At 40.2% G+C, this 24,004-nt stretch overlaps 1 protein-coding gene and 2 non-coding genes across 6 annotated transcripts in view; all 3 read left to right on the forward strand.

The window, feature by feature from the left end:
• NOP58 (NOP58 ribonucleoprotein) overlaps nucleotides 1-20,353 on the forward strand; it is a 38,704-nt gene extending 18,351 nt beyond the window's left edge. For all 4 annotated transcript variants that reach the window (XM_003253955.3, XM_030804186.1, XM_030804184.1 and 1 more), the window contains 11 exons: nucleotides 797-933; nucleotides 4,059-4,123; nucleotides 6,719-6,853; nucleotides 7,540-7,685; nucleotides 9,173-9,299; nucleotides 12,026-12,189; nucleotides 13,723-13,857; nucleotides 14,187-14,248; nucleotides 16,564-16,697; nucleotides 19,549-19,688; nucleotides 20,076-20,353. In XM_003253955.3, the coding sequence (XP_003254003.1) occupies nucleotides 797-933; nucleotides 4,059-4,123; nucleotides 6,719-6,853; nucleotides 7,540-7,685; nucleotides 9,173-9,299; nucleotides 12,026-12,189; nucleotides 13,723-13,857; nucleotides 14,187-14,248; nucleotides 16,564-16,697; nucleotides 19,549-19,688; nucleotides 20,076-20,126 (1,296 nt within the window). In that variant the 3' untranslated portion in view covers nucleotides 20,127-20,353. The remainder of the gene's footprint in view (nucleotides 1-796; nucleotides 934-4,058; nucleotides 4,124-6,718; nucleotides 6,854-7,539; nucleotides 7,686-9,172; nucleotides 9,300-12,025; nucleotides 12,190-13,722; nucleotides 13,858-14,186; nucleotides 14,249-16,563; nucleotides 16,698-19,548; nucleotides 19,689-20,075) is intronic.
• On the forward strand, nucleotides 7,747-7,836 carry LOC115832696. Its single transcript, XR_004028208.1, has one exon. It is a non-coding gene; the product is annotated as a small nucleolar RNA SNORD11B (small nucleolar RNA).
• LOC115832695 lies at nucleotides 9,450-9,533 on the forward strand. Its single transcript, XR_004028207.1, has one exon. It is a non-coding gene; the product is annotated as a small nucleolar RNA SNORD11 (small nucleolar RNA).
• Nucleotides 20,354-24,004: the final 3,651 nt, after the last annotated feature.

The following is a 24,004-nucleotide window of genomic DNA, read 5'->3' on the forward strand; positions in this document are numbered from 1 at the left end:
GCTCAATCTTGGCTCACTGCAACCTCCGCCTCCTGGGTTGAAGTGATTCTCCTGCCTCAGCCTCCCAAGTAGCTGGGACTATAGGCGCCTGCCACCACACCTGGCTAATTTTTGTATTTTTAATAGAGATGGGGTTTCACCATGTTGGCCAAGATGGTCTCGATCTCTTGACCTTGTGAGCCACCGTGCCCCGCATAACCTGTAATTTTAAAAAGAAGTTAAATAACAGGTAGTAAAAGATCTCCTTAAACCAGCTACTTGGTCATATTATATTAATCTTTTTATAGCTTTTAATTTATGTAGCCAAGCTGTCTTCTGGAAGCTTGTATCAGTTTTTACTTCCACCAGTGATACACTCAAGTATTCTACAGACACACTAGAAATTATACTTCTTGTCCAACTGAGAAATGCATATATTTAAATTAGTGCCACTTTAATATTTAAGAAATAATTTCAGGCTGGGCGCGGTGGCTCACGCCTGTAATCCCAGCACTTTGGGAAGCCGAGGCAGGCGGATCACTTGATGTCAGGAGTTTGAGACCAGCCTGTACAACATGGTAAAACCCTGTCTCTACTAAAAATACAAAATTAGCTGGGCATGGTGGCTCATGCCTGAAATAATCCCAGGCCAAGACAGGGGAATTGCTTGAACCCGGGAGGCGGATGTTGTAGTGAGCCAAGATTGCGCCACTGCACTCCAGCCTGGGCGACGGAGTGATACTCTGTCTCAAAAAATAATAATAACTTCAGGAAAGTCTTTTTTTTTTATTTAATATAGATGTTCTTGTTCTTGTAGGAAAAGCTGAATCTCAGTTGTATCCATAGTCCTGTTGTTAATGAACTTATGAGAGGAATTCGTTCACAAATGGATGGATTAATCCCTGGGGTAGAACCACGTGAAATGGCAGCTATGTGTCTTGGATTGGCTCACAGGTGAGAATTACTGGAAAATAAAGTCAACTTACTTTTATTTGATAAGCACTTAACATAGCTGTGTTCTAAGAATGTTACAAATGCTCATTTGAACTACATCAGAACCTTATGAAGAAGATGATAGTAATATCCTCATTTACAGATGAAACTGAAGCCCGAGGTCAATACAGCTAGTAAGCAGTAAAGCCAGGATTTGAATCCAGGCAGTCTGGCTCCATTGTCTGGATTCTTAAAACCTTAAAACCTCATCAAAGGAATTCTCTACTCCTCTGATCTTGGATGCCCTGTTTCTTGGGCTTTCCCTCTTTTATCTCTGCTAAGTCGTGCCACTCCTCCAGCTACTTAATATTCCCCCAAATTCTCTCATCTGCTGTGGTCTTATGGGATAGGTGTGTATTTGTGTTTTGATTGTTTTACTCAGATTTTTAATAAGGCAAAGAGGACTAGGTGCAGTGGCTCACCCCTGTAATCCTAGCTCTTTGGGAGACCAGGAGTTTGAGACTAGCCTGAGCAACATAGCAAGACATATGTCTCTCTTTTTTTTTGAGACAGATTCTCACTGTCGCCCAGACTGGGGTGCAGTGGCATGATCTCTGCTCACTGCAGCCCTTGCCTCCCAGGCTCAAGTGATTTCCTTGCCTCAGCCTCCGAGTAGCTAGGATTACAAGTGTGCACCACTACTGCCCAGCTAATTTTTGTATTTTTAGTAGAGACGGGCTTTCACCATGTTGGCCTGGCTGGTCTTGAACTCCTGACCTCAAATGATCCACCCGCCTCGGCCTTCCAAAGTGCTGGGATTATAGGCATGAGCCACCATGCCCGGCCTTTTTTTTTTTTTTTTTGAGACATGGTCTCACTCTGTCACTCAGGCTGGGGTGCAGTGGTGCGATCTTGGCTCACTGCAACCTTGACATCCTGGACTCAAACAATGCCACCTCAGCCTCCCAAGTAGCTGGGACTACAAGTGTGCACCACCATCCCTGGCTGATTTTTTAACTTTTTGTAGAGATGGAGTTTTGCCATGCTGCCCAGGCTAGAACTCCCAGGCTCAAGTGATCCACTTGCCTTAGCCTCCCAAAGTGCCGCGACTACAGGTGTGAGCCACCATGCCCAGTCTTCTCCCTATTTTTAATTGCATGTTAACCCTATCATATTTAATTAGAAGTCCCTTAGAATAGGCATTATTGCTATGTTGTGATACAGCTGTTCATGAAAAGCGTAATACTCTGGAATTGCACTACGGTTAACAGGGTTGTGAAGAAAATAATGGTAGGTAGTTGCTCAAAACCTGTGCAACTTTGTAATCAGTACTATCAAATAGTAATCCTAATAAAATTATTACCACAGTTCAAAAGACATCTTAAGCTCATATTAAAGAAACACTACAGGCTGGGCATGGTGGCTCACGCCTGTAATCCCAACACTTTGGAAGGCCGAGGCAGGCGGATCACGAGGTCAGGAGATCGAGACCACGGTGAAATCTCGTCTCTACTAAAAATACAAAAAATTAGCCGGGCGTGGTGGTGGGCACCTGTAGTCCCAGCTACTTGGGGAGGCTGAGGCGGGAGAATGGTGTGAACCCAGGAGGCGGAGCTTGCAGTGAGCCGAGCTCGCACCACTGCACTCCAGCCTGGGTGACAGAGCGAGACTCCGTCTCAAAAAAAAAAAAAAGAAAAGAAAAGAAACACTACAGGCCGTGTGCGTTAGCTCACGTCTGTAATCCCAGCACTTTGGGAGGCCGAGGCAGGCGAATCATAAGGTCAGGAGATCGAGACCATCCTGGTTAACACAGTGAAACCCCATCTCTATTAAAAATACAAAAAAATTAGCCGGGCGTGGTGGCAGTCGCCTGTAGTCCCAGCTACTCGGGAGGCTGAGGCAGGAGAATGGCGTGAACCCAGGAGGTGGAGCTTGCAGTGAGCGGAGATAGTGCCACTGCACTCCAACCAGGGTGACAGAGCAAGACTCCGTCTCAAAACAAAACAAAACGAAACAAAAAAGAAACACTACAATTTAAAAAGGTCTATTTTAAAATTAAAAGGTGGGCATAGATTGAAAGGGTTGAAGCTGCTAAGTTAGAGTTAAGAGCAAAAATGCACAAAGGTCAGGGAGAACTTTGTAATAAGCATTTCTAAGAACAAATAGTGAAACTGAGTCAGAAATCCAAACTTAGGTAAATCTGCATTGTGTATAGCAGTGGTTCCCTATCAAGGGCAATCAGATGTCCCTCGGTAGGCATTTGTTGATGTCCATAGACATTTTTGGTTGTCACAATTGGAGGTGAGGTGGGGTCTGCCATGAACATCTAGTGGATAAAAGTTAGGGATACTGCTAGAGGTCCTATAATGCACAGGGCAGCCCCTACAACAAGGAATTAGGCCCAAAATATTAATTGTGCTGAGATGAAGAAACGTTTATATACAGACAATAATGTTACTCCACAGCTTTCTGTTTTCAGATGTTAAGAGTCCTGCAAAGTTCTTAACTGGTAGTATAAAGCTTAATATGTGCTATAAAAAATTGCATGAACCAATATGGCTTTTTTTTTTTTTTTTTGAGATGGAGTCTTGCTCTGTTGCCCAGGCTGGAGTACAGTGGCACATGATCTCGGCTCACTGCAACCTCTGCCTCCCCGGTTCAAGCGATTCTTCTGCCTCAGCCTCCAGAGTAGCTGAGATTCAGGCGTGCCCCACCATGCCTGGCTAATTTTTGTATTTTTAGTAGAGACAGGGTTTCGCCATGTTGGCCAGGTTGGTCTCGAACTCCTAACAGGTGATCTGCCCACCTCGGCCTCCCAAAGTGCTGGGATTACGGGCGTGAGCCACCACGCCCAGTCCAATACGACTTTTGTATTACACAGCTTATCCTATTTGTCATTCATACATAAACTCATTCATGTTACAGAAATACAGGTCGTAGCAGTATATATAGCTTTTTTTTTTTAATGTGTATTTTCTGGTCTCATATGGTGCATTTCTACTTAGCTGATTTTTCTTCTTAGAAAAACCAATTACAGCTCTGACTACAGGCCGATTTGAGTAAAAAAAAAAAAAAACTTTAAGGTGTTAATTTAAATGCTTTTCCTAGATGCTATCTTACTAATTTATTTTCCCCTTTCTTCGCAGCCTGTCTCGATATAGATTGAAATTTAGCGCTGATAAAGTAGACACAATGATTGTTCAGGCAATTTGTAAGTATAGTACATGCAAAGTCCGATTTGTTGCTCTGTCCTTCATGCGTTTTCATACTGTTGAAACTATCTTTTATGATTCTAACTGTTGAGAAAGAGAAAGGAGGCCAGGTGCGGTGGCTCAAGCCTTTAATCCCAGCACTTTGGGAGGCCGAGGCAGGTGGATCACCTGAGGTCAGGAGTTTCAAGACCAGCCTGGCCAACATGACAAAACCCTGCCTTTACTAAAAATACAAAAAAATTAAATGTGTATGGTGGCGTGTACCTATAATCCCAGCTACTCAGGAGGCTGAGGCAGGATAATTGCTTGAACCCAGGAGGCGGAGGTTGACTATTTGGAGATTATATGAATCACAGAATTAACATTACGTTAATTCGTGTTTTTCCATGAAAATGTTAAAAACATAAGTGGAATCTTTGTAGTTGTGTATTCTGCTATGTCATTAAATGGTTTTTAGAAAGCTCAAAAGCTGCCGGGCACGGTGGCTCATGCCTGTAATCCCAGCACTTTGGGAGGCTGAGGCGGGAGGATCACCTGAGGTTGGGAATTCGAGACCAGCCTGACCAACATGGAGAAATCCCATCTCTACTAAAAATACAAAATTAACCAGGCATGGTGGTACATGCCTGTAATCTCAGCTACTCGGGAGGCTGAGGCAGAAGAATCACTTGAACCCTGGAGGCAGATGTTGTAGTGAGTCGATCGCGCCATTGCACTCCAACCTGGGCAACAAGAGCAAATCTCCATCTCACCAAAAAAAAAAAGCTCAAAATCTTAATCATTTTTCTGTTTTAGAAATGCATTCGGCCGTGGCTCACGCCTGTAATCCCAACACTTTGGGAGGCCGAGGCTGTTGGATAACCTGAGATCAGGAGTTCGAGACCAGGCCAACATGGTGAAACCTGATCTTTAGTAAAAAATACAAAAATTATCTGGACATGATGGTAGGCGCCTGTAATCCCAGCTATTCAGGAGGCTGAGGCAGGAGAATCACTTGAACCTGAGAGGCGGAGGTTGCAGTGGGCCGAGATTGCACCATTTCACTCTAGCCTGGGCAACATGAGCAACACTCCGTCTCAAAAAAAAAACAAAAAGTATTCGGCTGGGTGCAGTGGCTCACACCTGTAATCCTAGCATGTTGAGAGGCCGAGGCGGGTGAATTGCCTGAGCTCAGGAGTTCGAGAGCAACCTGGCTAACATGGTGAAACCCTGTCTTTACTAAAAATACAAAAAAGTAGCCAGTCGAGGTGGCATATGCCTATAGTCCCAGCCACTTAGGAGGCTGAGGCAGGAGAATCACTTGAACCCAGGAAGCAGAGGTTGCAGTGAGCTGAGATCGTGCCACTGCACTCCATCCTGGGTGATGGAGTTAGACTCTGTCTCCAAAAAAAGAAAAAGAAATGCGTTCAACCAGCAATTCCTTTCCTAGATTTATACCCAAAAGAATTAAAAACAGAACTGAGTTGCTTGTACACCTATGTTCATAACAGTGTTATTTACAAAACCAAACAGTGGAAACAACCCAGATACCTTTTAACAGATGAACGGATAAACTGCATTGTGGATGCAGCTTGAATGTCCCTAATCTGAAATTCAAAATGCTCTAAAATCTAAAACTTTTTGTGCTACCACACAAATCCACAAGTGGAAAACTCCACACCTGACCACATGTCAAAACTTTGCTTTATGCACAAAATTATTTAAAATATTGTGTAAAATTACCTTCAAGGTTTTGTATATAAGGTATATGGGAAATGTAGATGTATTTCCTATTTAGACTTCGAGTCTCATCCTCAACCTCATACGTGTTTGCAAATACTCTGAAATACTACTGGTCCCAAGCATTTTGGGTAACGTACACCCAGCCACTACACACAGTGGAATGTTAGTCAGCCTTAAAAAGAAATGAAATTCTGAAACATATTTCAACATGATAAACCTTGAAAATATGCTAAGTGAAATAGTCACAAAATACTGCATGATTCTACTTATATGAAGTACCTAAAATAAGTGAACTCAGAGACAGAAGTATAGAGATAACTAGAGGTTGGGGGGAAGGTGGGAATGAGCTACTGTTTAATGGGTACAGAATTTTTCAGTTTCTGATGATAAAATTGCTCTGGCAATAGATGGTGGTAATGGTTGCATAACATCATAAGAATACTTAATGCTACTGAATAGTACACTTGAAAATGGTTGAAGTGTTATTTTTTATTATTATTATTTTTTTATTTTTTGCGTCGGAGTCTTGCTCTGTCGCCCATGCTGCAATGCAGTGGCACGATCTTGGCTCTCTACAACCTCCACCTCCTGTGTTCAAGTGATTCTAATGCCTCAGCCCTCCAGAGTAGCTGGGACTACAGGTGTGCACCACCATGCCTGGCTAATTTTTGTATTTTTAGTAGAGATGGGGTTTCACCATGTTGGCCAGGCTGGTCTCGGACTTCTGACCTCTTGATCTGCCTGTCTGCTGGGATTACAGACATGAGCCACCGCGCCCAGCCTGAAGTGTTAAATTTTATGTTGTGTATATTTTACCACAATAAATCCCTTTAAGTTCCTGGGTTTTTTTGTTTGTTTTTAATCTACTACAGCCTTGTTAGATGACTTGGATAAAGAACTAAACAACTACATTATGCGATGTAGAGAATGGTATGGCTGGCATTTCCCTGAATTAGGAAAAATTATTTCAGATAATTTGACATACTGCAAGTGTTTACAGAAAGTTGGTGAGTAATTGGTTCATCCTTTAAGGCATTGAAAGTAAATGAATTTGATGGCATCCTAAAACATGACATACAGCATTTTGTTAAGCAAGATTCCCAGGGTTTTTGCAATTTCTATGTATTTGGGAAGTGTAGCAATTTAGTGTCTTAAATTTAAGAAACAAAATGAATTTTAACTTAGATTTTGATGGCGTATAACACGACATTGGTACCTAATACTAAATAGCAGTATTGCCATCTGTACTGTTAATATACAGACGAACTTGATTGTTGATTGTTGTTAACGTACAGAGGAACTATTGTTGTTAACGTACAGAGGAACTTGATTGATGGTTTACTTGCCTTACGAGTTACTGGCCCCAGCTTCAGTATAAAATTGTCTGTGACATTATTATTAGTCCTGTGTTTTTAAAATTTTTGCCACTTATATTCTGTAATAAGTGTTGTGGCATATTTTGTCCTCTTTTTACTCTGATTATTTTTTGGAGGAAGGCAGTGGGAAGACTTTTAATGTCTAAACTTAAACCCTTAAATGAGGAAAACTGTTATACTAGGTCAAACTTCTTCATTTTTTTTTGTTTTGTTTAGGCATTCTTTTCATTGGCTTTCTACTTTTTCTTTTGACTGTTTGCTGGATTTTATATAATTTGTTGAGTGATTCTCCCTCATCCTCTGCAAACATTCCATAGGCGATAGGAAGAACTATGCCTCTGCCAAACTCTCTGAGTTGCTGCCAGAAGAAGTTGAAGCAGAAGTGAAAGCAGCTGCAGAGATATCAATGGGAACAGAGGTTTCAGAAGAAGATATTTGTAATATTCTGCATCTTTGCACCCAGGTAAATTTTACTCCTGGAGAATCTAGTTGTGGTGTTACCAGCTCTATAGTACTAATTTTTCTGATGGCAATGATGATTTTTACACTTACTGTTGTTCACCTGATAACATAAATATGAGGGTGTTCAGTCACTACCTCATCTGATGCCATCATGATTTGTATGCTTAAAAGGGGAAAATACATATTAAAAGGAAGTAATTTACAATCATTGTCTAAATAATGAATTAACCAAAAATCAATTAAGATGGCAGAGAAGGCCAGGTGCATTGGCTCATACCTGTAATCCCCACACTTTGGAAGGCCGAGTTGGGGATTCACCTGAGGTCAGGAGTTCGAGACCAGCCTGACCAATATGATGAAACCCCATCTCTACTAAAAATGCAAAAATTAGCTCTGTGTGGTGGCGTACACCTGTAATCCCAGCTACTCGGGAGGCTGAGACAGGAGAATCGCTTGAACCAGGGAGGCGGAGGTTGCAGTGAGCCAAGATGGCGCCATTGCATCCAGCCTGGGCAACAAGAGCAAACTCCATCTCAAAAAAAAAAAAAAAGATGGCAGACAATTATGGATTGAGCTTTTTAATTCTGAGTTTTATGTCTATATCTTGTGATTTTTTTTTCTTTCAGATTTGAAGATAGCCATATAGGAATTAAAAAGAGCATGATACAAATGTTTATTGCTTAGAATCTGTTTTTTTTTTTTTTGGAGACAGAGTCTCGCCCTGTAGCCCAGGCTGGAGTGCAGTGGCATGTTTTCAGGCTCACTGCTACCTCCGCCTCCCAGGTCCCAGTTCAAGCAGTTCTCCTGCCTCAGCCTCCCGAGTAGCTGGGATTACAGGCACGTGCCACCATGCCCAGCTAATTTTTGTATTTTTCGTAGAGACGGGGTTTCACCGTGTTGGCCAGGATGGTCTTGAATTCCTGACCTTGTGATCCACCCGCCTCGACCTCCCAAAGTGCTGGAATTACAGGTGTGAGTCACTGTGCCTGGGCTGCTTAGAATCTTTTAAAAATACAGTTAGGTTGACTAAGATTTTCAGGCAGTGGACTAAGTGGTTTACATACATTACATAATGAAGTCCTCACTACAGCCATTTTATAGAAAACCGATGTTAGGATCACGAGGTCAGGAGATCGAGACCATCCTGGCCAACGTGGTGAAACCCTGTCTCTACTAAAAATACAAAAGATTAGCTGGGCTGTGGTGGCGGGCACGCCTGTAGTCCCAGCAACTCCAGAGGCTGAGGCAGGAGAATCACTTGAGCCCGGGAGGCGGAGATTGCAGTGTGCTGAGATTGCACCACTGCACTCCAGCCTGGGAAAAAAAAAAAAAAAAGAAAAGAAAACTGATGTTAGGCATAGGTGATATACCCAGTATCCAGGGTTGTGTAGCTGCTCTGTCATAATTGAGGGCTCCAGTGTTTTAGACAGGAATTTTTACTGTTTTTACTCATATGATATTTATGACTTACTTTATTCCTTATACCAGGTGATTGAAATCTCTGAATATCGAACCCAGCTCTATGAATATCTACAAAATCGAATGATGGCCATTGCACCCAATGTTACAGTCATGGTTGGGGAATTAGTTGGAGCACGGCTTATTGCTCATGCAGGTGATGGTTTTATTAATGTAATTTATAAATATGAGTGTTTGAAGTATTTTCTGGTTAGGATTTTGTTTACATCTTTAAACCACCGCTATTAAAGAAATTTTAGCTAATAACACAAAAGTAGATGGTATGTGGGAGATCACTAAGGGCCAAGTGTTCAATGATGATTTCTATTTGTTTGCCTGATTTCCTTTTGGATAATGAAGGCATCTTTAGTCACTACCTCTTCTGAGACACTTGTGGTCCATTGTTAGAAGTTTGTTAGGGTTAATTAGAACAATCAGATGAATGCAGGAGGATAAAACAGTTAATATTTTCATAATAAAAACTCACTAGACCTAGATTTGAATACAGTTTTAAGAAATCACTGTAGAGGATTTGTGCCCTCGATTGATTACCTTAGTTTCACTATTGAGTGTGCGGATGTAATATATTTGACTTTCAAAAATATTTTCAACAACCGATTTATAATAAAACTTTGTATATGTGTATGGCAGTATTATAAGGATGATATGCTATAATTAAAATGCTATGTAATTGAATACCTACAAGTACAATGAAGTACTGATTCATCATTTTTATGTTACTTGGAGACATTGTTATAATCCGTCAAAAAAGATCTTATATATCATCTGCATCAGAGTGTTTAAAATGGCATAACTCCTTTTTTGTTTGTTTGAGACAGAGTTTCACTCTTGCACTGGCTGGAGTGCAGTGGTTCACTGCGACCTCCGCCTCCCAGGTTCAAGCAATTCTCTTGCCTCAGCCTCCCAAGTTGCTGGGATTATAGGCGTGCGCTGCCACCATGCCTGGCTAATTTTTAAATCTTTAGTTCAGACAGGGTTTTTGCCACGTTGGCCAGGCTGGTCTGAAACTCCTGACCTCAGGTGATCTGCCCACCTCAGCCTCCCAACGTGTTGGGATTACAGGCGTAAGCCACTGTGCCCAGCCTGGCGTAACTCCTTTAGCTGCATCATTAATCAAAGGTTTCATTCAAGTGCCTTCAGCTATAAGATCAGATGATTTCATTGTCTCCACCCATTTTCATAGGTATAGCTAAACTTGTAGCAGTAAGCAATGGCAGGGGTTAATAGAAGTATGTATTTGTTGGCCAGGCTTGGTGGCTCACGCCTAATAATCCCAACACTTTGAGAAGCTGAGGTGGGTGGATCACCTGAGGTCAGGAGTTCGAGACCAGCCTGGCCAACATGGTAAAACCCCATCTCTATTAATTACACAAAAATTACCCAACCTTGGTGGCATGAGCCTGTAATCCCAGCTACTCGGGAGGCTGAGACAGGAGAATCGTTTGAACCCGGGAGGTGGAGGTAGCAGTGAGCCAAGATTGTGACATTGCACTCCAGCCTGGGTGACAAGAGCGAAACTCCGTCTCAAAAAAAAAAAAAAATTGAACTATGTATTTGTTAAACTTTTAAAACTATGTCTAGTGCTTAAGTTCATAGCATTAATATTGAGTCTGTTTTCTGACAGGAAATATTCTATACAGCATATCCAACTAAGCAGCACGTTGATAACAATAGTCCCCAGCTATTTATGGGGATATAGTCTAAGCTCCCCTCTCCAAGGATGTTTGAAACAGAGGATAGTACTGAATCCTATACTGTATATGCTGTTTTTTCCTAAACATACATATCTATAATAAAGCTTAATTTATAAATTAGGTACAGTAGGATATCAACAACAGTCATAATAGAACAGTTATAACACTATGCCAACGCGGCCGGGTGCGGTGGCTCACGCCTGTAATCCCAGCACTTTGGGAAGCCGAGGAGGGTGGATCACGAGGTCAGGAGTTCAAGATCAGACTGGCCAAGATGGTGAAACCCCATCTCTACTAAAAATACAAAAAAAAAATTAGCTGGGTGTGGTGGTGGGTGCCTGTAATCCCAGCTACTTGGAGGCTGAGGCAGAGAATTGCTTAAACCCGGGAGGCGGAGGATGCAATGAGCCAAGATCACGCCACTGCACTCCAGCCTGCGCGACAGAGCGAAACTCTATCTCCAAAAAAAAAAAAAAAGCATAACTATTTTTGTGCATTGGTTACTTGAATATAAGCACTGCAGTACTGCACAATGGAGAGGACTACGAAAGTGACTAATGGGTAGATAGGGATGATTCATGTCCTGGGGGGAGCTGAGTGGGATAGCAAGAGATTTAAAACTTAGGAACTATTTATTTCTGGAATTTCCTTTTTAATATTTTCAGACTGCAGTTAACCACAGGTAATTGAAACCACACAAAGTGAAACCACAGGTAGGGGACTATTAATAGATACTTCTAGGAATATCTCTTCCTAATAAATGTGTTTATTTGTAGGCTTTTTCATATCTAAAGCAATAGAACATTTGATACAATCTCAGAAAGCAGGGACCTCATTAGTGTTCGTGTATGTGACATTTATGTCACTTCTGTAGTATACTAATGGAATTTAGAATAGCACTACCATCTCTCAGGTGAATAGAAACATTGAACTTAATAAGCTTAACCTTCAGTTTGTCCTAGGCATTCATTGCAAACCTGCTTGTGCTAATGAAGGAATTACAAATGAAACATCAAGATTTTTAGGGAATTCCGGATTATAGAATTCTATATTATATGTGATTTTTATTTATTATTGTGGCTATAATAATTCTATAGGTCTTTTGTTCTAGTACGTGGAACATTCATATATTTGGAGGTGCATTCTTTGTAACTTTTTTCTTTTGTAGGTTCTCTTTTAAATTTGGCCAAGCATGCAGCTTCTACCGTTCAGATTCTTGGAGCAGAAAAGGCACTTTTCAGAGCCCTCAAATCTAGACGGGATACCCCTAAGTATGGTCTCATTTATCATGCTTCACTTGTAGGCCAGACGAGTCCCAAACACAAAGGAAAGGTGTGTTGTAGGATTTTGCTTTGTTTTTGAGGTTGGACTTTTTCATTTTTTACAACCCATTTTTCTTCTACTCTGTAGTACACATTAAATCTTCTATTGTCTCTTTCTTGTTAAATAGAGAATGATGAGTTATTTAAAAAGCACTTTGTACACTGAAAGATAAGGTTAGAAGAAACTGTTATTGGTTGAATTAAAGCCAGTTTCTTCGATTGTGTTAGTATTTTTTTTCCCCTAGAATCTCCCTGTGGTTGGCACACTGAAAATATTATCTCTGGCAGTAAAAAAAAAAATCTAACATTTACGAATCATAAAAAATAGCATATGCATTATGCTAAAACACTTTGACAGAATTCACTAAACTTTTTTTTTTTTTTTTTTTTTTTTTTTTTTTTTTTTGAGACGGAGTCCCGCTGTGTCGCCAGGCTAGAGTGCAGTGGCCTGATCTCAGCTCACTGCAACATCCAGCTCCCTGGTTCAAGCGATTGTTCTGCCTCAGCCTTCTGAGTAGCTGGGATTACATGCACGCGCCACCACACCCGGCTAATTTTTGTATTTTTAGTAGAGACGGGTTTCACCGTGTTGGCCAGGCTGGTCTCAAACTCCTGACCTCCTGATCCACCCACCTCGGCTTCCCAGAGTGCTGGGATTACAGGTGTGAGCACCCGTGCCCGTCCTAAATCTTTAGTAGCCTTATGAGATGTAGGTATCTCTATTTTACAGATGATGAAACTGAGGCTTAGACAAGTTAACTACTTTCAGTGTTTTTGAAAGATGTGTCATTTAACAGAACTAAACTGAAAATTGATAAAATTTAGAGCAGAGTGGTGAAGGAAAATAAAGGGTTCAAGAACATAAAATGTTAATTAGGTGGAAAAAGAACCAACAGTTTTTTGTTTTTTTTTTTTTTTTGAGATGGAGTCTCTGTCGCCCAGGCTGGAGTGCAGTGGCGCCATCCTGGCTCACTGCGAGCTCTGCCTCCCAGGTTCACGCCATTCTCCGGCCTCAGCCTCCCATGTAGCTGGGACCACAGTGGCCTGCCACCACGCCCAGCTAATTTTTTGTATTTTTAGTAGAGACGGGGTTTCACCATGTTAGCCAGGATGGTCTCGATCTCCTGACATCGTGATCCACCTGCCTCGGCCTCCCAAAGTACTGGGATTACAGGCGTGAGCCACCGCGCCTGGCCAGAACCCACACATATTTAAGATTGTTATGAGGAAAAAGATGCACTTGTTTTCAGTGACCTCAAGGCACAGCACTAATGTCACTGAGTAGAAACTAAAGTTTAAAAATATTTTTTAAAAAAAACCTAGTTTGGGCTAATATTTGACATGAATTGCTGTAAAATCTTTTCAGCCACAGAAGTGTTGGTGGTGATATATGGCCATTAGATTGTGGCAAAGGTTGAAATACAATGGATGATTTGAATTGTATGATTCATAATAGTTTTATAACTCCTGATTTTAAAACATCCAAGTTATTGAGGATTTTACATCTGAACATGGAATATAGTTCTTCATGTTTTTCTATTAGATTTCTCGAATGCTGGCAGCCAAAACTGTTTTGGCTATCCGTTATGATGCTTTTGGTGAGGATTCAAGTTCTGCAATGGGAGTTGAGAACAGAGCCAAATTAGAGGCCAGGTTGAGAACTTTGGAAGACAGAGGGGTAAGAACACATCATGCCTATTCCAGAAGTATTACTTGTCAAAAGTTAATAAACTGAGTAAATTTATTAACTTCATCTGCTAAACAGTTTTATGGGATACTTATTAGTATGTCTAAAGTATTCTTTTTGGGCCTGCTGTTAACATTTGCTATTATTTACCAAGAATTGATGTATCCAACTGCATTTGCCATCAGGATATGCTATTCAAAATAACAAAACAAAAAATAGCAGAAATCGCTGTTTGCTGGCCCACTGATTCACTATAGACTGTATAGTGTATTATAAAGAGATTATAACTTAGAATTGTATTTGTGATTTTTCCTTCTTAGATAAGAAAAATAAGTGGAACAGGAAAGGCGTTAGCAAAAACAGAAAAATATGAACACAAAAGGTGAGTACATTTAAGTGAGGATGGGGTGAATAGTTTTTTTAAATGTTAATTATTAACAGTAATTTTTTATTGTAAACTTCACCTTGATGTGCCCATAGTTTTTTCAGATTTATTTGACAAAAATTGTGTATGTTTATTGTGTACATGTTGTCTTGGAAAATGTGCACATTGAGGAATGATTAAGTCAAGCTCATTAACATTCATTGTCTTATGTACTTTTTTTGTGGTGAGGACACCTTAAAATCTACTTCGCAGTTTTCAAGAATATAATACATTGTTAGCTGTAGTTAACCATGTTATGCACCCCTAATTTTTTTCCATGCCATTTAGTTTTCCGCATTAACTTCTACTAGTTTTCATTCATATACATATTTAATTTATTCATTTCCAGATACTGATAGTAAATTTTTTTAACCTAAAGTTCCTCTATAATATGTTCTTTATCAAAAAGTTCACTCAGCCGGGCACAGTGGCTCATGCCTGTAATCCCAGCACTTTGGGAGGCTTAGGCGGGCAGATCACCTGAGGTCAGGAGCTCAACACAGGCCTGGCCAACATGATGAAATCCCATCTCTACTAAAAATACAAAAAATTAACTGGGTGTGGTGGCGGGTGCCTGGCTGAGGTGGGAGAATTGCTTGAAACCCAGGAGGCGGAGGGTGCAGTGAGCTGAGATCGCACCCCTGCACTCCAGCCTGGGCAACAGGAGCAAAACTCTGTCTCAAAAAAAGTTCGTTCAGAGTTAATCCCTACAGAAACCTATTCTGTAAAAAGTATAAAGACAGAAAACAAGTCTAAAAATGCCTGAGGCATGATAAAGCATTCAAACTTAACTGTCAGATTAACAAAAGATTTATATGTGGAGGGGTATTTGAGTTATTATTTGAGGCAATGCTCAATGCTGGTGAGGTTGTGATGATGGAGGTAGAATGTGGTATAGCTGTTCTAGGAAGCCATTTCACAGTATGTATCAAGATTCTTCAAAATGTTCCTAGTCATTAACCCAATAAATTAAACTTTCAGGAGTCATAATCCTTCAAGTTTTTTTTTGTTTTGTTTTGTTTTGTTTTTTGAGATGGAGTCTCTCTCTGTTGCCGGGCTGGAGTGCAGTGGCACGATCCCGGCTCACTGCAACCTCTGACTCCCCGGTTCAAGTTAACTCTCCTGCCTCAGCCTCCTGAGTAGCTAGGATTACAGGCATACGCCACCACATCCAGCTAATTTTTGTATTTTTAGTAGAGTCGGGGTTTCATCATGTTGGCCAGGATGGTCTCGATCTCCTGACCTCGTGATCCGCCCGTCTCGGCCTCCCAAAGTGCTGGGATTACAGGCGTGAGCCACAGCACCTGGCCTCCTTCAAGAATTTTAATAGTAAAATCTTACACTATAAGTGGATGAGGAGAGTAATATATAGAACAGTACCAATTATAAATACATATTTAAGTATAATTTAGTGTTTTCTGGAGAGAAATCAAATGTGTTTCTGTGGGCATTCACATTTTCTTTTTTGTGAATTTTCCAAGCTTTCTATAATAGCTATACATTCTGCAGTATTTACAGTCTATAACTTATCTCTAGTTGACAAACATGGGTCTTTGTTTCTTAAATTATAAATGTCTTTAACCTATAAAAATTAAATAGTCATGCAGTTTACAAGTCTGCTTAAAAAACAGAACATTTTTTAGCTTGTTTTGAACCAATTTTTTTAATGTTCCTGTGCAATTAGTGCTTTTTACTTTAAACATACGCGCTTAAAGCATCAGTTCACATTTTAGGCACTCATTTCAGTATTTTCTTTCTGCTTACATTAGAACAAAAGCAAATGTTGGGTTCTAAGGAATCTTTTCCATGTGTATGTATTTGTATCTTTTCTTGTTCTTGTGATCTTATGATGAAGACTTCTATACTAAGCTTGGTTTAGATTTTTTGTTTTTGTTTTTTTTTTTCATCGTGCAGTGTTCTGAAAGTTGGATTGGTTCAGTTTTCACTTTCTAGTTAGGTGTGAAGACATTTTCTCCTTTCATTTCCCCCATGCTGATTGAGTGTTTTCCTGTACCATAGTAACTACATTGATTACTAAATCAGAATTCATTTAGCTCACCACTTCTCTTGAATGTGATTGACCTACTTGAAAAATATTAATACCTTTAACTTTTGGAAACTATTAGTCTTCATAAACTACCCTAAAGCCACTAAAATGAAACAACATTGTGTGCTTATGTAAGTATTATCTAATGGCATTTTCTTTATCTCTTGAGAATTATTTCAATTCCAGATACTTGTAGAGATTTTCTAAAACTTTTTGGGTCTTTCAGTGAAGTGAAGACTTACGATCCTTCTGGTGACTCCACACTTCCAACCTGTTCTAAAAAACGCAAAATAGAACAGGTAGATAAAGATGATGAAATTACTGAAAAAAAAGCCAAAAAAGCCAAGATTAAAGTTAAAGGTTAGTTTGAATTTTTTTTTAACACAACTTATACTCATTTCTCTAGAACTGTGGATTTTGTGAGTCTTAAAAGTACATGCCATCGCACTTTATTATAAAACTGCTCATTGAACGCTAATGGTGTTTTAATAATGCCATTATGTTCTCTGGGAATATTTATGATATCATTAAATTTATCAGACTTCACAGAGGAAATGTGAGAAGTTTGGTCAAATTAGGTATTTTACTAAGAGTTCCAAAACTTCAGTTTCTCCTACGTGAACTATTTTGAGAATTAAGAGAAAAAAGGAATGTGTTTTCTAAATTGGTTGTTGAAAATTTTTTGTTTTATAGTTAAGAATGAATATAGAATTGATGGAGCAGTGATTTTCTTCATTGTTTCTCTTACACGGAGTGGACTAGAAGCAATACATACTGGTAGCCTGCCGTCATAGTTACAATATCTAATAGGTGCTCACCAGTTAACTAGGCTGTCTTGTGAAGTTGATAAGCAGGCGCCTCATTATTAGTTACACTTGGGTTTATGGAACACCTGCTAGCAAGTCTAGCAAAAGAGTAAAGCATTAACACAATGATTGCTTTAACTTGGTTTCTAAGTAGCTTAGTGGTCAAAAGTGTATGATCTACAAATGTCGATAGTATACTTGATAGAGAAAACAAACAATTCATTTAACTTTTATGCTTCTTTTTATTGAAAAGTAAGGAGATCCCTAAACGTAGCATTTGAGGCACCAAACTCTGTCCTTTGTATCCTCAATTGTGTATCCAATAAGCTTTTCCAATTTATTTGTCAATTTTTCATCCCACAATTTCCCCCCTCTTCCCCCACCCCAAGAGAGTCTGTCTCTGTCACCCAGGCTGGAGTGCAGTGGCACAATCTGGGCTCACTACAACCTCTGCCTCCCAGGTTCAAGCAATTTTCCTGCCTCAGCCTCTTGAGTAGCTGTGATTACAGGCACGCACCACCACGCCCAGCTAATTTTTTTATTTTTAGTAGAGACAGGGTTTCACCATGTTGGCCAGCCTGGTCTCAAACTCCTGACTTTGTGATCCACCCACTTCGGCCTCCCAAAGTGCTGGGATTACAGGCGTGAGCCACCACGCCCAGTCCTCCACCATTTTCTATGTGACAATTCCAGTTGCTTTGGCCATCAACCTTGACTTTTTTCTCATAACTCAATCTAGTCTGACAGCAAATCCTCTCAGTTCCACTTGAAAGTATGTAGTAGCCACAGTGGAACCACCACTAGCTTTTTAAATCTAAATTTGTTCCAGCCATACTGGCCTGCTTGCTATTTCCTGAACCTATTATCATCCACTTATCCCACCTGCCCTCCAACACGCCTTATGACCTAAGCATCTGCTCTACTTTACCTGGACGATTTTCCCTCAAGATACATGTATCATTCATTCACTCCCTCACCTCTTTTAGGTGTTTGCCGACCATTCTGCCTAAAATGGCCATATATACTGCCCTTTTCCAACATTCCCCTTCCTGCTTTATTTTTATTCTTACCACTTTAATATCTATTATGTAATGTATCATTTATGTCTCTCCACTCTGCCACTAAAATAAAAAAGATTCATAGGGAAATGAATATTTTTGCCTCTTGTGCCTTGCTCGAATTGTTTAGTACAGAGTCTGGCATGAATATTATTTGGTCACTGAATTGCTGAATTTCTCTCTCTCTCTCTCTTTTCTTTTTCTTTTTTTTTTTTTGTGAGACAGAGTCTCCCTTTGTTGCCCAGGCTGAAGTGCAGTGGCATAATCTTGGCTGACTGCAGCCTCCACCTCCTGGGTTCAAGTGAGTCTCCTGCATCAGCCTCCTGAGTAACTGGGATTACAGGCATGTGCCACCACGCCCGGCTAACTTTTTTGTATTTTGTTTTTTTTTTTTTTTTTTTTTTTTTTTGGAGATGGAGTCTTGCTCTGTCGCCCAGGCTGGAGTGCAGTGGTGCAATCTCGGCTCACTGCAAGCTCCGCCTCCCGGGTTCACGCCATTCTCCTGCCTCAGCCTCTCCAAGTAGCTGGGACTACAGGCGCCCGCCACCACGCCTGGCTAATTTTTTGTATTTTTAGTAGAGACGGGGTTTCACCGTGGTCTCGATCTCCTGACCTCGTGATCCGCCCGCCTCGGCCTCCCAAAGTGCTGGGATTACAAGCGTGAGCCACCGCGCCCGGCCACTTTTTTGTATTTTTATTAGAGACAGGATTTCACCATGTTGGCCAGGCTGGTCTTGATCTCCTGACCTCAAGTGATCCTCCCGCCTCAGCCTCCCAAAGTGCTGAGATTACAGGCGTGAGCCACTGCACCCAGCTGGTCACTGAATGTCTAATAATAGCTATGTGTTGAGTCCTTATTGTAATGTGTGCTAAGCGTTATACTTAGTGCTTTCTATGCATCATCTTTTTAAATCTCAGTAACAATCCAGTAAGATAAGACATTCTTAAGTTTTATAGATATGGAGTTTTACCAAGGGTAAATACAATTTTTCAGGGCTGCAGCAGGTAGATTAAACCCAGGCCTTCTGACTTCAGAGTGGAAGCTCTTAACCATTTCTAATATAATTGACTCTCTTCCCAATAATGACTGGAGATCAGATGACCTTTGTTTTAATCCTGATTTTTATACATGACTTCATGATCGTGAGAAAATTGCTCTGAGCTCTATCTATATGATTCGTTAAAGTTAATGGTAGGCCTTGGAGGACCTTCCCAATTATAAAATAAACAAAACAAACTGGGTAGTTGATGAGAATGACAGAAAAAAACTAGGACTCATACATTTTTGGAAGGAGTGAAATCTGATACAGTGTTAATTTGTTGTACCTTTACACTTACCCTATTCAGTTGAAGAAGAGGAAGAAGAAGAAAAAGTGACAGAAGAAGAAGAAACATCTGTGAAGAAGAAGAAGAAAAAGGGTAAAAAGAAACACATTAAGGAAGAACCACTTTCTGAGGAAGAACCATGTACCAGCACAGCAATTGCTGTATGTTTGTTTTTAATTATCGGTGTTCACTTGGAGGGGCCAGTTCTCCACATTTCATTCTATTTTCTATATCAGAAATGAGCAAGCATTTTAAAAAATGGTTTTCATTGATGGGGAGGTAAAAGTGAAATGGCTTTGTTGTATTTATATTATAAAAGGCCATTTTACAAATCTAGAATTTATTACTAAAAATCAAGTTTGCATTGAGGGGAAGAGTATGATTTGCTGAAGCTTACTTTTATAGGTGGGTTTTTCATATTTTCAATTTTAATCTTTTCCCTAAATTTGTTTTCAAGGGAAACATTGATTTTGCATTTTATAAAGAAAAGTGATTACTCACCCATACAGTTACAGCTCTTTCAAAGCATTCTTGTTGGCTATTTTCAGAGTCCAGAGAAAAAGAAGAAAAAGAAAAAAAAGAGAGATAACGAGGATTAACAGAAAGGAATTACGATTATATCACCCGGACACATCATGCTTAAGATTCAACTGGGAGCATACCAGGGATGGTGTCTATAACGTAATCAAGGGAAGGTTCAGTAAAACAAAGTGATTTATCATCTATAACTTCAAACCTATTTGTGTCTTGACATCAACTCTGCTAACCTTATGTCATCATTTCTTAGAGTCTTTGATATACAAATAAAATTTTCTTTGTATTTTAAGACAATTTTGTGATCTCTTTATATCTTAGGTAGAGAATCTTTGGCTCTTTCTATAGTTTGCCATGTGATGATTATTGTTTTGATAATTACAACTGAAAAGTGAGAGTTGTTTTGAAATTTAATCTTTTGGAAGGCAGTGATTTTTAGTATATGTGCTGCCGAAGCGAGCACGGAAGGCAGTGATTAAGTGGACCAATTCAAGACCCCACTCTAGTGTGTTTCTTTTGCCTTTTTGGACTACTTTTTATTTTCCACCTATAATCTTTCTACCTCTCTTTATTTAAATAAAGATTTGTTTCTTATTCAAATTTTAAAATTAGGTGAGCAAAACTTTTCAGTTCAAAAGGGTGGGAGACAGTATCCCTCCCTTTACTGTTTGCAATTCTAAAAGGCATACCAAAATAATTCTTAAAACCCTGATTTGTTTTTAAAGTAGTCAACCTGAAGTGACTTTTTTAAAGGTTGTACAAAGTGATCATAAAGGAGAATAGAGAAAAAATAAGAAAAAAAAAGTGCCAGTGGGAATGAGGTATAAAGTAGGACAATAGAATGGCAAAGAGAAACCTTTGTTTCTGGGTGGTAGTGTTGAATATGCAAACAGAAGCCTGGTAGACCACCTTATAGTCATGACAGTCATGAGTTTTACAGCACTGTTATGTATTGCCAGTTTGTGTATGTCATAGACATCATACTAAAGCCCAATTCAGTAAAAGCTGTTGGTGGATGGAAACTAGAATGACTATGGCTTTTGAGTTCCACCTCTGCTTTTCAAGTCAACAGCCCCTCTTTGGTTTCCTCATTTGTAAATCACAGATAATGGTCAATTTTACCTCTCCCAACTGGTTTGTAGAAAATGAAATGACATAAACTTTCAGAGATGTTACTAGGCTTCAAATTTAATTTGCTTGAAGTAAATGTTGATAAAATACATGCAGCCATCCCTAGACAAAATTACATAATAAAGCTGGTTATCTTGTTCCCGGGAGAACATTGTCATTTTTGCATCACCCACTTGTACTGCAGATACATTCCTAATTTAGGACAAAACAGACTTAGTTTATGACCGACTTTTGATGAAAATGGCCTAACCACCTACCCAGCTATATAGTCAAAAGGTTTACATGCAAAACAAGATAGGTTTTTGAGAAACCTAAATAATAAACTAGTTATTTGAATAGTCTTCTGCAGGCCCAGAGAAAGCATAGTTAAATCATACAGTAACCACCTCTCATAAGGGCTGAAGGTTTAACTATTTAAAAAACTAACCAAAAGGCAGGTTCTTGTTCTACTTGGTACTTACTATTGAAGCACTTCTAATGAAGAGCCTTGTGAACTTAGTTTGAAATTGGAAACTCGGGTGAATTTTATATGCCTAGTTTTGATTAGTAAATTTGAAGAATTTCTGTGGCTGCACCACAAAACTCTGCTGAAAACCTACTGATTCTCCATTTCCCTTCAGAAATGTAAATTTCTATCTTCCAGTTTAAACTCCTGTATCTGTCCATTGCCTTCTGGCTCCTCAGCACGATTACAAAGCCCTTGAGTGAGCTGTCCTCTCTCTTCCAACTTCGGCGCTCTGTTCCTGGGCTCTTTTAGAAAAGATTTATTTGCTGCCCGTGAAGGATTCTCTGATCCATCTGTTGCTTCTCTGTGGCCATTTTCAGACTTGGCTCAGGCTCATCCTTTATCCCAGCTGTACCCCTTAGGATAACATGGAGTGGGCCAAATGTCTCAAACCCTAACTAGTGTGCATAGGAATTATCTAGAGACCTTGCTTGATAAAATGCAAATCTGATGCTCTATTAGTGCCACCAGAGCAAAATAAATAAATAAATAAATAAATAAATAAATAAATAAAATGCAGGTCTGGGTTGGAGCCCAATATTTCCTCATTTTTCACAAGCTCAGGTGGTGGTAGATGAGGGTCCGTGTGCATGGTAGCAAAGTACTAGGATAAATACTTAAACTCTCAGAACCTGTTTGCTTATCCGAAACTGGATTTCTCTGAGAATTAAGTGAGAATGCTTGTGAAGAGGTTTATGTGGTAAAGTCAAGATTTAACCCCTAGCTACTTGGGAGGCTGAAGGAGGAGGATCGCTTGAGTCCAGGAGGTTGGGGCTGCAGTGAGCCATGGTCACACCACAGCGCTCCAGTCCAGGTGACAGAGCAAAACCCTGCCTCTTAAAAAAATTTTAAAAGAAGTGTAGTTGACTTTTGAACAATAAGGGACTAGCGGGACTGACCCCCTGCACAGTTGAAAATTTTGCATATGACTTATTATTCCCCCAGAACTTAACTGCTAACAGCCTACTGTTGACCAGAAGCCTTACCAATAACAAAGTCAAAACACATTATGTTATGTATTACTGTATTCTTACCATAAGCTAGAGAAAAAAGTGTTGAGAAAATACTGTTCATTAAGTGGAAGTGGATGATATAAAGATCTTCATACTTGTTTTCAGTCGAGTAGGCTGAGAAGAGGAGGTGTTATGCTGTCTCAGGGGTGGCAGAGGCAGAAGAAAATCTGTATGTGTCAAGGGTCAACTGTAAATTAGAATAGTGGTTCCTAAAACATCTAGAGAACTTTTTAAACAGTAAATTTCTGATTTAGTGGGTATAGAGTAGAGCCCAAGAATTTCCATTTGTTACAGATTCCAGTTGATGGTTGGGGGGACAGCACCTGGACGACTACTGCAAGGACTCCCTTGGCTAGCCCTATAGTTCTCCAAACTAAAACCTAACTTAAATTGATGGTCAAGAAGTCAGGCCTGCCGATTTTGGCAACATGAAAAGCACCAGAAAATCAGCATCAGGCCTCAGTTGTGCTGTTGCACTGTAGGTAATTGAGGAGCTCCAGAGGGCTAGAAAATCCGGTCAATGCTCTTCCTACATAGATAATGCAAGCTTGGATGGGTACAAGAAATAATTTTTTGTTTGTTTGTTTGTTTTGTTTGTTTTTTTTTGTTTTTTTTTTTTAGACGGAGTCTTGCTCTGTCACCCAGGCTGGAGTGCAGTGGCGCAGTCTCGGCTCACTGCAAGCCCCGCCTCCCGGGTTCACGCCGTTCTCCTGCCTCAGCCTCTCCGAGTAGCTGGGACTACAGGCACCCGCCACCACGCCCGGCTAATTTTTTGTATTTTTAGTAGAGACGGGGTTTCACCGTGTTAGCCAGGATGGTCTCGATCTCCTGACCTCGTGATTCGCCCGCCTCAGCCTCCCAAAGTGCTGGGATTACAAGCGTGAGCCACCGCGCCCGGCAAGAAATAATTATTAGCATTGTTTCCTGGCCATAAGAATTTGCTTTTGAAGGGACGAACTTAATTGCTGATACTGCAAGTGTTCTGTGTATAATTAGTATTAAATAAAAGGGAAAAAACTTAGTCATTTTTCTTTCTTCTTTTTTTGAAACGGAGTTTCGCTCTTATTGCCCAGGCTGGAGTGCAATGGCGCGATCTCAGCTCACTGCAACCTCTGCCTCCCGAGTTCAAGTGATTCTCCTGCCTCAGCCTCCCGAGTAGCTGGGATTACAGGCATGCACAACCACGCCCGGCTAATTTTGTATTTTTAGGAGAGATGGGGTTTCACCATGTTGGTCAGGCTGGTCTCAAACTCCTGACCTCAGGTGATCCACCCGCCTCAGCCTCCCAAAGTGC

Source organism: Nomascus leucogenys, chromosome 22a (assembly GCF_006542625.1).
Source record: "Nomascus leucogenys isolate Asia chromosome 22a, Asia_NLE_v1, whole genome shotgun sequence".
NCBI lineage: Eukaryota > Metazoa > Chordata > Mammalia > Primates > Hylobatidae > Nomascus > Nomascus leucogenys.